Source organism: Tetrao urogallus (assembly GCF_951394365.1).
Source record: "Tetrao urogallus genome assembly, chromosome: 6".
Lineage (NCBI taxonomy): Eukaryota > Metazoa > Chordata > Aves > Galliformes > Phasianidae > Tetrao > Tetrao urogallus.
Genome location: NC_136819.1, coordinates 12,207,334 through 12,221,722, shown reverse-complemented (window position 1 = coordinate 12,221,722; position 14,389 = coordinate 12,207,334). Strand labels below are relative to the sequence as shown.

The following is a 14,389-nucleotide window of genomic DNA, read 5'->3' as shown; positions in this document are numbered from 1 at the left end:
GAAGCAGTGGAAAATTTTCATAATCCTAGGACCAGTCACAGCAAAGGAGTAGATCATATAAACTTTCTGTTCTTTTCTGAGTTCTCAGCCATACAGTGCTGCTGAAAGTAGCCGCTGGGTTTGGAGGGTATCAGTCAACCCAAGTTCTCCAAGTAATGCTATGGTACATCTTCAGTAGTGATAACTACTAAAGTTACCGAACTGTGGTTGTGCACCAAAACACAATACAAAATACTACTCACCCTGGTGGGCAGACACAACCTGAAACACAAGGAAGGTGTGCTGAAAAAGTGAGGTTTAGCAGTTGGTTCTCACAAGTTCTCTCTCTGCTGAGTTCAGCATCAACTTTTGGATTACTGCAGTTAATATAAATCTGCCCAACTGGGCAGTGCTGTGCTGGGGGGGAAATAAATTGACAAACACATTAGTTCTCCACACTTCAAATTTTGTATCCAACAGTGGTCTGCAATACACTGTTCAAATAAAGCTACAAATGTAGTGTCTCTATAACTTCTGACCAACTGTCTTTTCTGAGCATAGTTAACTTCCCAGTACCTCTACAAATCTCATACAAAATACTCAAATTCATACATATATTTAATAAGGGACATAACTTTCTCAGCAGCTGCAACGAAATAAAATGAGCACCATCACAGAGTCTAGGCCATAAAACTTAACATGAAATATACTTTAAAAGAAAAGGAAATTCTGATTTTTATTTAAATGAGAAATGCAATATTAGTCTTTATCTCTTATTCAGAATTTGTAGAGTGAAAGAAAAGTATCTGAGAAATTAGTGTTCAATTCCTACAATGATATTAAGTGATAATGCTAGCCTTTGTAATCTCTACTCAAGTTCTGCTATTTGTCATGAGCTTAAATTCATTTACATTAGCAATCTTAAAAAAGAAAATATATTAAACTACTTCAGAGCACTGGGGAAAAAAAGTTGCTCAGATTTTAAAGCATTTTAGACAGTTCTCAGGGATTCCATCTAACATATCATTCATTTCTACACATAGCACCATTTTGTACCAAATACAAAATTTCACATAGATTCGAGGGCAAATATTCATTAGACTTCAAACATAATCTCCCTGTGCTGCTTCACTCACCAATTATGTTGTTATCACAATTCATGACTCCATTACTGCAATGGCTGGAATGAAAATATAAGATATGAGGGCCGGGAAGATGTCAGATATTGCTATTTTCTGTTCAATAATGAAATGTACAGTACAAATCAATTAAAAATTGTGTAAGATTTGCATTGAAAATTAGAACTATGATAAAAGCATATATTATCTCAGAGAGTATTGAACTCCAATCTTTTGCTTTCTATGTAATATAAGATGTAGGATAATCCTTACAAATAACAACCATTGAATAGTACAAGTATTATTCTGAGGATTTAGAGTACCTGGGTTGACACAAAAATATCTCCAGAAATACACCACTATATTGCTCCCAAAGACATTAGTGCAGGAATAGCAAACCAAGCCCTATAAATAGGATTATCATCATCATCTAAGAAAATGCAGTAACAGTAGCAAAATAAAACAAGGTCTTAAATACATACACAGTTACAGCAAGCTACTCTGCTCTATGTACTATTATACAAACATTCATATCATTATTGTAAGTATTCCTTTCTCTTTTTTTTTTCTTCAACAGTAGCTTAGAACCATACCAACAGCCCCACATTATCCCACAGTTGCAGGTAAATTTCAGCACTGAATATAATACAAACATGAGCTACTGAGACTGCAGCATTTCTTGTGCTAAACCAGGGCAACTTTTCCCCAACCAAAACACAGTAAGAATAGATTGATTCCTCTCTCACCCACTCCTATCACGGGCCATTAACAAACTATCCATCTGAAAATTCCAGCCAAAATGCTCTAGTATTTTTTTTTTTTTTGTAATGTTAGAAAATTTGATTGCCACTGGCAAAAATGTTGCAAGCAAAAGTCATGACTAAATGAGACACATTTGTTATTTTATCTGAAATCCCAGCTGCCAAATTCCAATATAAATTCCCTGAAATCAACAGAAAGATGACTTTCATGTGCAGCCATTTCTTAAAAATAAAAAAAATCCATTTGTGGACAATCACATCAACAGTGTGACTCAGCCAATTGTTTACCATAGTGCTTAGCATACTTAAATGAGAAAAAAGCTGGGGTTTTCCAGAGCTCTGTGTTAGTATGAATCTATCTAATGACAGCAGCTTTTCATTCTAATCTGCACTTCAGCATAAAGAAATGCAAGCACAGCAAACTGAAAAACTAAATTCTAAAGAAGCTCCATCCAAATATGCATAGAAATCAATGCAGGATTATTCTGTTTAACATTAACAGCAACAACAAAAAATGGGGTAAATAGAACGATCTGCTAGAGTTTTCAGAACAGAGACAGAGAGCACATTCTGTCAGATGAAAGAACAGTTTTATTCTCTTACCATTTACCCAAAGATGTGATGACATTGTCTCCAGGTGGATAGTCGATTCCTTGAAAATAACAGGGGCATTCATTTCTAGAGTAGAAGAAAATAAAAGCAACTCTGATTACCACAGAAACTGAAGGAAAAAATTAATTGCAATCCCTGCGAAATCAGCAACAAACAATCAGCAACCTTCATATAACAATGGAGACATTTTGTGTTTCTCATATGCCAGAAACAGGCAGTATGTGACAATCAGCTTTGTCAGTGCTTGATGAATTTAAATACTCCAATTGTTTTTGATCAACAAGCAGGCTCCATGTACTTAAGTTCCTGGCAATTTTGCTAATGCACAGTATCTATGTGTTTCACGTTTAAATTGATGTTTAAATGTCATGTAAAGGCAATGGTGTAAGACAGTGAGTGTAACTATCAGAAGTGCAACTTTACCTACCTCTCTACACATCTTTCAGTCTTGGAGTCCAAGTACATTCCAAAGGGACAAGCACAGCCTTCAACACAATCACTGCTGCATGTCTCTGGCACAGACAGTGCTTGGCAGGTTCTGCCACAGGTAGATACACAAGTACTGTACTCCTTTGTATCTTCACATGAAAGAGCTGTCCAAATGAAGAAAATCTCTCAGATTACCATGCAAGAGAGTCAAGTAGCTCCCAACAGTTTTCTGATAAACATCTCCATTCTTTCATTCCCAATTACATGAAATTCCACTAAAATTGCTATCTTGGTACTACACTGTGTACACTACACAGACGTAAATCTACAGTAATAACAGATACAATTAAGTCTGTGCAGTTAATCCAGAATCCAGATTGGGAAAACTGAACTGTTCAAGTTTTTTCCTCTAACTCCAAGATGTATGGCTTTTTACATGGCCTTTGGAAAACATACAGCATCTTAATGGAAATATTAGAAACTGTAAATGAAATGTGTGCACTTTACAGCTGTTGCACATACCATCTTTTCTTATACATTCCATAAAGTTCTACATTAAAAAAACAGATTTGAAGTGCTTGTTATATTAAAAAGATTAATCCTTTAAACCCCACAAGCATTACTTTTTACATACGCTCTAGAAAATCTACACTTGCTTTTTTAAAAGAAAATTAAATATTTTGAAACAACTTCATTCAGTAACAGTAGGCACCACCAACTGTGCCACAAAATTTAATCAAGCTGGGTTTTTTTTAGAGTACGTATACAGATAATCTGGCATGAGATACTTCAGCAGGACAAACTTTCAAAAATCCTCTTTATTATACATTATGACATGGATAACCAGATGACGTGATGAGTTACCCAATGTGGAATTTCTGAATGTTCTTTAGATAAGATTTTCAGTCTTGCTTATGGAGCAAAGCCTATTAGCACAACACAGGTGTCAGTTAAGGGCTGTTTTATGAGTCCCTAACCCTAAAACTTCCAAAAATGCACAAGGGTATCACCAAAAGTTCATGTAAAATGAGGAATTAAATAACATTAGCCACTCCTCTAAAGGTGAAAATACTACAAACCAGAAACAGAAGTGAGCTTTGGCTATTTCTATAGTACGTATATTCTTCCATTCATCTTAATTAAAATATCAGTGAGATGAATTATACACATGTATGTCAGCAGTCAATATGCACGTTAGTGCTATTGACAGTAAGAAAATAAGATCTTGGAGATTATCAGAGTAGAAGTTGATGACAATCCAAATAAAACTGCTATGTATGGCAACAAAATTTTTCATTTGTCAAGGGTTCATTTAAAGAATTAGATTTACCTAAAGTTTATGAGAAAAGGAATAAATATATTTACACAGCCAATGAATAATAGTAACACAGGTATGATGAGACATTTAAAGTCATATTTTTCCTACCAAGAAAAAGAGCCTTGTCCTGTGCACCATGATAAAATGACAATCAGAAAATAAAACTAAATGAGTATCAGACAGAAGTGGATTAATTCAAGTCCTCAAAGAGTAATTATTATGACTAGAAGTTAAAGACAACTCACCGCAGTCTGGAACACTTCTTCTGAAATCTATTACTATTCCAAATCTTTTGCAATGATGAGCATAATGAGCCAGAGCAGAGCAAAAACAATTCTGTCCACATTTGCAAGTGTCTTTCCTGCACTGCTCAAAATAGGGAATGGGACTCAAAAAAGGGTAGCATTGAGCAAAAACGTCTTTCGTAAGGATGCTACAAGCTTCCGCTGCATAAGAGGCTACACAAATAAGAGATAAAACACTTTCAGTGGAGGAGTTTAAGAAGAGTTTTGTTGTTTTTTTTTTTAAATCTTTGCTATTGATCACAGATAAATACTATATATATATATATATATATATATATATATATATATATCTATCTCTCTTACTATTCTTCATATCAACACAATTGTACTGAAGGATAGAAAAGTTAGCTACTCAGTTTTGAGCTTTTTCTTAGAATCATTTTAAGATATCTGGAAAAGTACAACGTGCAGGCAGTCATCTATCTTTATTCATTGATGTAGGTTAGGTACAAGACACTAGACTCTATCCACTTCCTTTCATAACAACACAAGAGTACATATTTCTGTAGTTTAAGTCATAGTCAGCAACTACTTCAGTCTGCATTGTAAAGAATAACCTGTTGTCACACATTGTTTCACACTAGGTAAGGCTGCAACCATGCTTAGAGCTGCAAGCTTGGAGTGACACCACCACAAAGAAGACAATAATATTAAGAAATTGTTAAATAAGCTCCAACACCCACCTTAATACCTTATTTTGGAACGCATTTAATGTGTGCTCAGTAATGGTCAAAAATAAAAACGTTACTACTAGAAAAAAAGAGTATTTTATGTGCTTACGCAAGTCCCAAAACACACTTTAATAATGTGGTTTGTTAGAGGACTGAGCTTAATAAATCTCACTATATTTTGTCAGTGGAAAGGACTGGTTTGTTTCATTTCTCTCTTCCAATTAGGAAAACATCACAGATGTAATAAGTACTAATGCATTTGACAATAAAAATTGATCACTGCCCACCTGACTGCAGATGAATATCACATGGATCCATTTGTGAACTATCATGCACAAGAACGCATGCTGATAATGTTTTCCACGCATTTCCAAACAGCTGTGGAGTGCTTTCAGTTACTCCAACTGGAGATCTTTAACAAAATATAAATCAGTCACAAAAGAGACAGTGAATTTTCAGAACTGTAATCAATATCAGTTCTACTGTAGCCTTCAGCACAGCTAATTCAAGTTCCCTTTCCACTGCACTCATCCCCAAAGCACTAAACCATCAGGTAAAGTTTCAGACCTCTCTCTTTCTATCCAGGCAAAAGCACAGAAAATAAAATGATGATGTGATCTAGGATCATTAGATATTCTGCATGAAAGCTCAGATCAAATCAGACCAAGTTCCACTTTCACAGGAGTGCAAATAGCGCTGCTGTCCAGAAAGTATGCACTCTCTTGTTCATACTTCTGCCTCCTCAGTGATACTTGATCCATTTTGATCTCTCCTCTGTCTATAATTTCATGACTGACACCGAGTAGCTGACTTTTCTGGCTGTCAATTCTCTGAGAGGAGGAGGAAGAGGGAATGGAAATTCAATGGGCCAGAGATAAGTGAAAAAGCATTGGATATCCATGAGGCTGTTAAGAAGAGGTGTAGCAGAAACTGAAAAACAGATTTTGATCAAAATAACTCTGTGCACATTATGTATAGAGAATAATCAAAACTATATCTTAAACATGGTGTGTTGCACACTAGGTAAAAAGTTGTATAGGCACACAACTAGTAATACCTCTGGTGGATGTGCTGCAAAAGACAGCAATGTCTATGGAAATTCTTCTAACTTCAAAAAAAATGAATTATTTGAAAACTCAGTATATTATCTCCTCTTTTCTATTTTTTTAGTGCTATTTTTTCAATCAATTCTGACTCATATTCCAAATCTGAGACAGTAATTCTCCTGTTGTCTTCTTTAAAGCTTATTACTTTTCCTTCATTAACCAAGCCTTCTGATGTATTCTAAATTCCCATTCCCCTATCCCCTCTTCCCTGAGGCTTCTTCACCCTGTGGCGGCCAATTATTTAGCCCGAATTGCCCATTTATTATGATGCTCATGCAGCTCTGACCATCTTTCACTGCAACACCGCAAGTGAAGTTCAGGCAACAGTCAATTCCTTTTGCTGACCTGCAGGCACTGAACAAAGGAGGCTCTGTTGGCAAAAGCAGATTAGAACTTGCAGTAGAGAATAGAAGCTGAACAGACAAAGGATTGTGGGGAGGGATGTAGTCCCTTACAGAGGGCAGTCCATCTTCTGGACAAATGTTCAGATAAACTATCCCTTAGTAATGGTATACATTTCACTGTGTTTTTACATTAAAATACTCTATACAGAACTTGTTTTTGAAATTCTGTATTTGAAGGACAGTTTTTCTGTTTGCAAACCAAAACCTACTATCTAGCCAACTAACACCAAATCTCAAAACATTTTTTTAGCCATCTATTTAGCTCAGTACAGCTGATTCACCGTTATAATTGGAAATATTCATGTACTCATACAAAAAATCATCCTCCATATTTCCATTGAAGGTTCCACAAAGTCCAACAGTATCATCCTTCCACCGTCCATCAGCTTGAAGATAAAGCCTCAGTCCTTCTCTGTCATACAGTATCTGTAATCCAATGTGTGTCTTTACTTGAAGAAATACAGAGGAGAGTTTTCGTATTTCAAATAAATCTAGTAAATAAGAATAGAGATTGTTGAAGGGCAAAGGAAACCTGCCTATAACTTGCATTTTGTTCTTGTCATTTCACTTTTTTACTTTTCTTTTGTTTAATATAAGTGACTTTTTTCATACTCTGGCCCCAAACTCTTGATTTATTACAAAAAGTAACGTTTTAAAAGAAAAAAGTAAGAAATTAATGACAGTCAAACTTAGTAACAACGCATCTGGAGTTCACCAAAATATTCATACAAATTAACTAAAGAAAGTACATCAATTTCAAGATGTCAACACTGGAGACAGTATTTCCATTCACTTCTTTCAGACAATCTAGTTCTAGCAGTGGCAATGTTCTTCCTGTATTGAAGTCCCTTTTAAGGATTCCCAAACAATCACATTTCCCCCAGACATCAAATGAACTCATAGTTTGCATATCATCCTAAAGCAAGCACCAATCCTCACAGAACACAGCCATATATTCATATGTAAAATACTTGCTAGTATCTTCAGAGGGAAACATTTACAAACCTCATTGAAACAAAAAGAGAAATTAGTCATTAGAGAAAATCACGTTGCCTCAAGAAATAACTAAGCAGCCTTATGAAGGATGATATTTGGGGGGGGGACACAACGTACTTTATCTTAACATAAGAGAAACTAGCACAGTACAACTCCTAACATCAGAGCACAACATATGCTAGCAGCTAAATTATGAAATATTTCATCCAAAATGATCATCAACAATCACTTAGCATTAGTATGTTAACAATACTGATGATATCGCAACACACACATGGCATTAAAGCACTGCTTCAGCACTTGATAAGCATTGTACATTCATATATTGTTCCTTACCATCTGCATAAGGCAGGTTAATTTTGTACTGGTCATATATCAAAACATCTCCTGAATGAGTCAGAGTCACTTGCCTCTTGGGATCCTGCTTAAGAATAATGCTGATTGATTGGATACATGATCCATCCTGGTTCTACAAAAGACAGCAATTTAAAGATACAGTTGGTTTTAAGCAGGATGAATGTTAAATAAGACTGCAAGTTAACAAGAAGAAATTGAAAATTACCAGCTTTATGCTGCTTCCTGGCAGATTGCACTTTAAAAACGTATAGCATAATTGTTAAGATAAAACTAATTTTCTAATCATTTCAAATGTATGTTTAGATGCAACTCAACCACATTAAGCCAACACTGCTTAAAAGTGGGATATGAAAATAAAAACGTAAACAGCCCTTCCAGGGCTTACTACAAAGACATGTGCAATTCATGATATCCACTGATTCAAAACACACTGTGGGTGAGTTCCTGTATACAAACAAAGCTGCATTATCCACACAGCAGGACACAAGTCTGATTTTGAATTCTTTTTCTTTAAAGTGTTCTGATAAACCCAGGTTCCCTTACAGCATATTCAAGGTACATCACTTTTTCAAAGTAATGAAAGATAAAACCATCTTGTAACTCATTTCTAAACAAACAAACAAACAAACACACACTCCAGCTTTTAAGTTCATTATTTCTAAGAGAAGAATTGTGGAATATATTCATAAGCTCCCTAATTTAATACTGATTTTAAAAAAAGCAGCAACATATCACAGCACCCAGCTGGCCTGACTTGCTTTTATTACCATTGCATTGCTTATTCTTCCCATAATTTCAATTCTCTAATTCAAAGAAAATATAATTTAGGAAAACCATTTAAAAAAAAAAAGTGTACTTCACTCAGCAGGAAATACATTGAAAAAAATATTTTAGATTAACTTCATCTGCCTTACCGACTTACATTTTATTCTTCAGCACTCAACTGTCAACATTATCAAAATCTAATCAACCGAAATTCTAAAAGCAAAGTATTGAGGCTGATGTGCTAAAGTCTCACAACAGAAAGAAAATAGGTGGCCAGCACAGGAAAATTTTATATCAGCTTAAAGATGAAGAGTCTAATACAAGTTAATTGCTTCCATCAAAGCTGGAATCAACTATAGCATGTGTTCTATGTGAAACTAGATATTTCTTTCCATTTGTGATTTTGGCCCATTATTTGTGTATTTCTAAGGAACTTCTTTAAGGCCTAAGCTAAGTTACAGATAGATTTATTTTCAAACCTTCAGTCACTCATTTTTAACTTCAAAAAGGGCGTACTTTGACCTAAAACTAATGAAATTACAGTTGGAGATGGATGATTCCCAGGATCAAAGCAAAATAAAAGCCTAACAGCTGACAATTTATAAACTTCAGCAGGAAGAAAAAAAAATCAAATAAGCAGATAGAATTGCTCATGAGATAGTCTAAGAAAAATCCTAAAAGTCCTGTGATACTTAAATGAAGTCCCAAGCTACTTAATATTCCTGCACAACTCATGTTACATGAGCGATCTTCATCTAGACAACATACCAGCTGGAATGCAGCACAAGCTACCAAATATTGAATTTATCTGGTGTATCACAGTAACAAATACACCTGTACTACATAACAGGGCAGCTAGCCAGAGAGATGATTAACACTACTTGGTTACTATCAAAGTTTCCAGGTTAGGACTTCAAAAGCTAATTATCCTTTGGCTTTCAGTACATCTGACACAATAATGCTTATTAGTGACAGAAGACTATCAGAATTTTATTATTAGAATGAAACTGATAATTAATCAATTTTATGAGAAAAATTTTCTAGCATAGTGGAGCAGGCATAGAGATGGACTGAGACGTTTCAATCTTTGACATCTCAGCATGCTACTTTCTCACCTTGCTACATCCTGAAAAAAAAATCAGAATCTACTTTTACCCCAGAAGGGCACACATTAGAAATAACCTTAAAAACGACCTTGTTCCAAAGTCCCTGCAATCAGCAGGGTTACCAGGCTGCCCAGGGTCCAACCCAATCTGGCCTTGAATGCCTCCAGGGATGGGGCGCACAGTCTCTCTGGACAGTCTCTGCCAGTGCCTCACACACCCTGAAGAAAAAACCTAACACCTCCTAACACCTAACCTAAATCTCTCCTCTTCTAGTTTAAAGCCCTTCCTCTTCATCCTATTACTGTTTGTCCATGTAAAAAGTCCTCATTCTTGTTTATTAGCTTCTTTTAAGTACAATGAGGTCTCCCTAGAGCTTTCTCCATGTTAAACAAGCCCAGCCGTTCAGCCCTTCTTCATATGATAGATGCTCCAGCCCCTTGATCATATACATGACCCTCCTCTGGACCCTCTCAAACAGCTCCACATCTTTCTGTGCTGGGGACATAAGACTTGGATGCTGTACTCCAGATGGTGCCTCACAAGGGCAGAGTAGAGGGGGGACAATCCTGTCCCTTGCCCTGTTGGCAGCTCCTCTTTAAGTGCTGCCCAGGATACAACTGGTCTTTAGAGTTACAAGAAGTTACCCTGACAGCTTTTATCCAGTTTTTTGTCCACCAGGACTCCCAAGTCCTCCTCTGCAGGGCTGCTCTCAATGAGTTCTTCTCCCAGTCTGTACACACACCTGAGATTGCTCCAATCCAAGTACAATATCTCACACTCGGTTCTTCTGGACCCACTTCTCAAGACTGTCCAGGTCCCTTTGGATAGCATCCCTTTCTTCTGCTCTGTCAGCTGTAGCACTCACCTTGGTGTCATCTACATAAATGCACTCAATCCCACTGTTTTTGTCATTGATAAAGATGTTGAAGAGCACAGGTTCCAAGTCAGAACCCTGGAGGACATCACTCATGACTGGCCTCCACCTTGACATTGATCACAATCCTCTGGATGTGACTATCCAACCCATTCTTTATCCACCTAACAGTTCAACCTTCAAATTCATTTATCTCCTATTTAGAGATAAGGATGTAGTGCAGAACTATACCAAAGGCTTTACACGAGTCAGGTAGATAACATCTGTTGCCTTTCCTTTGTCCACCAGTGCTGTCACTCCATCATAGAAAGCCATCAAATAGGTCAGGAACAATCTGCTCTTGGTGAAGCTACGCTGTCTCAAATCAACTCCTTGTCTTCCATGTGGTTTAACAAAGTTTACAGGAGGATGTGCTCCATGATCTTTCTAGTCACATACATGAGGCTCACCAGCCTGTAGTTCTCCACATCTTCCTTTCAAAAATGGGAGTTATTACATTCTCCTTGTTTCAGGAAGGAATTAAATTTCTGCCACTCCTGTTATACCTCTGCTCTAGATTCTAAGGCTTATTTACACTGACTTACTGTGCTGAGGAAAGAGGTCAGCACCTAACTGCTGTTTCTTCTGTTCCAGCTCTGTCACTGCAAGATCTTGTACCCATTTAAAAGACACTCAAGCACAAAGACAAAAGTAAGGCTATTTACTTTTGGTACACTGCATAAGCTCATTTTACTCTGTTCTTGATTATGCATCTTTTAAGTCTTGTGATAAACATATGCAGATATATGCAAAAATCACTAGAGTGTGATCTAGGTTTTTCCTTGATTGGATTTCAATCCTGAGTAGCTACACAGAAACCTCCAGGAGAGTTGCTGGGGGCTGTGCTACACAGTCCCACTGCTTGCAGTAAAGACTCACCTGTTGATGTTTTTATCAAGTAAAATGTCAAGCACCTTCAACATTGAAAAAGGCACTGAACAAAAATTCCTTTAAAAAAAATCCTATCTTTGGACAGTCAAACTGGCACCACTAACAGTACAAACTAGATGAAGACTTTCAGCTCAAAGATCTGTATTCCTAGTGACTTTCACTAAGATTTGCCTAACATGAAGTCTTACTTTATATCCCCAAAACAGCCACTACAGCTGCCAAGATTTCTGAACATTACTAGGCGGCAGACACATGCTGAAATAGACAGTGATCATCTCTCTGTCCTTCAAGTACCATGAATGCAAAGTGGTAAGAATAAAAAAAAAATGCATTCAGAATTTCAACATCTCTAAAAAATAATGCAAGTCATCCATCATTACAGAATGAAACTTTAAAATATTGAATTATAATAATAATATGGAGATATATTTCATCAGTTCAACCACCTCACCTAGACTGCTGGCAAAGATAGGCATCTGAATTGCCAAACAACACTCCTATTTATTTTGTTCTCCAGCTTCTTCACTAAGAGTTTCTGTGCATATCATTCAGAAATAGCAGCTACAAATACAGAATTTCGCCTACCTTTTAAGAAGCTAAAAATAAAACATGCAAGCTCCTACCCACAGAGCAGAGCCAAGGGAACAACTCTCCATAGTACATACATTGCTACACAATAGTACAAAAGCTGCGTTATTCCTTCATACTCAAAACTGAAGAAATGCTGTTTGACAATTATTCTCCATTTCAATGAACTGCTCCTTTCACAGCACTGCCCTTGCCAACTTTCAGCAAGTGTTTTCACAAGGACGGCCATTTCTCTCACTCCACATTTTAAAAAAAAAATCCTATATTCAGACTACTTTCTCATCATACAGACTACAAAGACAGCGAGGTTGTCACCTGAAACCTAGATAAGGTTAAGCTGTGCTGATCTCTTGACTGATTCTCACCCTGAGAAGCGCTTAAACAAAATTCCACATTTTCAAATCACTTGTTGCCTGATGACAGTTTATGTCATCAGCTCTAAAGCATGAGATGACTGAACTCTTTGTGACTGAGAACTAAAAATCTCCTCAGGTATTTTCTTTCTACGCTTTTTAATCTGCTTCAATGCCATGGGACTGATAACTGAAAAGACAGTCAGAATTTTAAGAGCATACAAATCTCCAACTATTGGAAGATGAGGTTCTACATAACAAATCTTTTAGCTTCCCATTTCAATTCATTCATTTTTATAAATGGGAATCAAGAATTGTAGAATTCTTAGAGTTGAAAGGGACATCTGGTGGCCAACTATTCCAATTCCCCTGCAATGAACAGGGACACCACAGCTAGATCAGGTTGCCCAAGACTGTATTCAGCCTCACCTTAAAAGTCTCCAGGGATGGGGCATCAACCACATCACTGGGCAACCTGCTCTAGTACCTCATCCTCACTGCATAAGACTTTTTCCTTAAATCCAAGCTAAATCTATCCTCTTGGAGCTTGAAACCTTTACCTGTTGTTCTACTACCACAGACCCTGCCAGAGAGTCTGTCTGGTGCCTACAGAACTGTAAAGCAGTCCTTCTGCCAAGTGGTATTCTTTTGATAGTTAGGCACCCAAACAGCTGCACTGAAACCCCAGGCTTTTGAATTACAGTACACCCAAACTGATCTTACTATTCTCTCACTATTTTCCTACCAATAACTGATTTAGCAGCATTTAACTCTGGAAAAGATCACCCAAGCCTTGGCTCAACTACCTGGCTGTAATGTTCAGAACACTCCATTCAAAGCTTCGTAGAAGTCTATTCTTACTAGGGACTGATCAGGTTAATTTTTTAACAGCAAAGTGAAATAGGAAGCCCACATGTAGTAAAAGCCAAAGTCTTTTTTTCCCCACCTCCAAGCCACTTGAATGCCTTAAGCACAATTCCTCACCCAGGGCAAAGAATATACAAGGCATTTGCAGTGTCAGGAGTGTTACAGATAGTTAACTAATTTGTCTCACCCTCCTCAACAAAAGCATTAGAACTACTAAACCAAAAAGCAAGTTTCTGCCAGTTTTGGTAACAGTGTACTACAGGACAACTTAAACATACAAGAGACTGTCACAAGCTTCACGGACTTTAACATCCTTTTTATATTGTGAAGCCCAGAACTGCGCACAATATTCAAGGCAAAGTAGCATCAGCGCTAAATACAATACTGCACGTGAATCACCTCTTGTGACCTGGTGTATACACACTGTGTTCAACACATCCTACAATGCAGTCAGCACTCTTGACTGTCAGATCCCTTTCTGCAAAGTTGTTCTCTAGTCACTCATCTCCCATCCTGTATCTGTGTCCAGATAACCATTTAATTCTATCACTTTTTTTTTTTTTTTTTTTTTTACTATAATTCTACCTACTCTATTTTATTCTATTGAATACTATAAAATTTCTATTACGGTGAACTTTCAGTGACAGTTTCATATGACTTCCTTCTACTTAAAGGTCTTCCCTGTGACTTAGCTTTTGTCACACTAGAACAAATAGATCTCACTGAAATATGACTTCAGAAAATGTGGCATGACCACTTGTCTTCCCAAGGCAGTGTCAAGTGTATGAACAATATAAGTTGCAGAGAAGCTTCATGACTGCAACATGACTTGAAATGCACTGAATAAAAT

The 14,389-nt window shown here is 36.8% G+C and overlaps 1 protein-coding gene across 1 annotated transcript in view; it reads right to left on the bottom strand.

Annotated features, from left to right (window-relative positions):
* The window catches only part of OTOG (otogelin), a gene marked incomplete at both ends in the record, with an annotated part of 92,560 nt that overhangs the window by 60,175 nt on the left and 17,996 nt on the right, over positions 1-14,389 (bottom strand). Inside the window, 8 exons of the mRNA XM_079537080.1 lie at positions 243-396; positions 1,116-1,159; positions 2,462-2,536; positions 2,898-3,063; positions 4,463-4,675; positions 5,481-5,605; positions 7,017-7,194; positions 8,036-8,168. Coding sequence (XP_079393206.1) covers positions 243-396; positions 1,116-1,159; positions 2,462-2,536; positions 2,898-3,063; positions 4,463-4,675; positions 5,481-5,605; positions 7,017-7,194; positions 8,036-8,168 — 1,088 coding nt within the window. The remainder of the gene's footprint in view (positions 1-242; positions 397-1,115; positions 1,160-2,461; positions 2,537-2,897; positions 3,064-4,462; positions 4,676-5,480; positions 5,606-7,016; positions 7,195-8,035; positions 8,169-14,389) is intronic.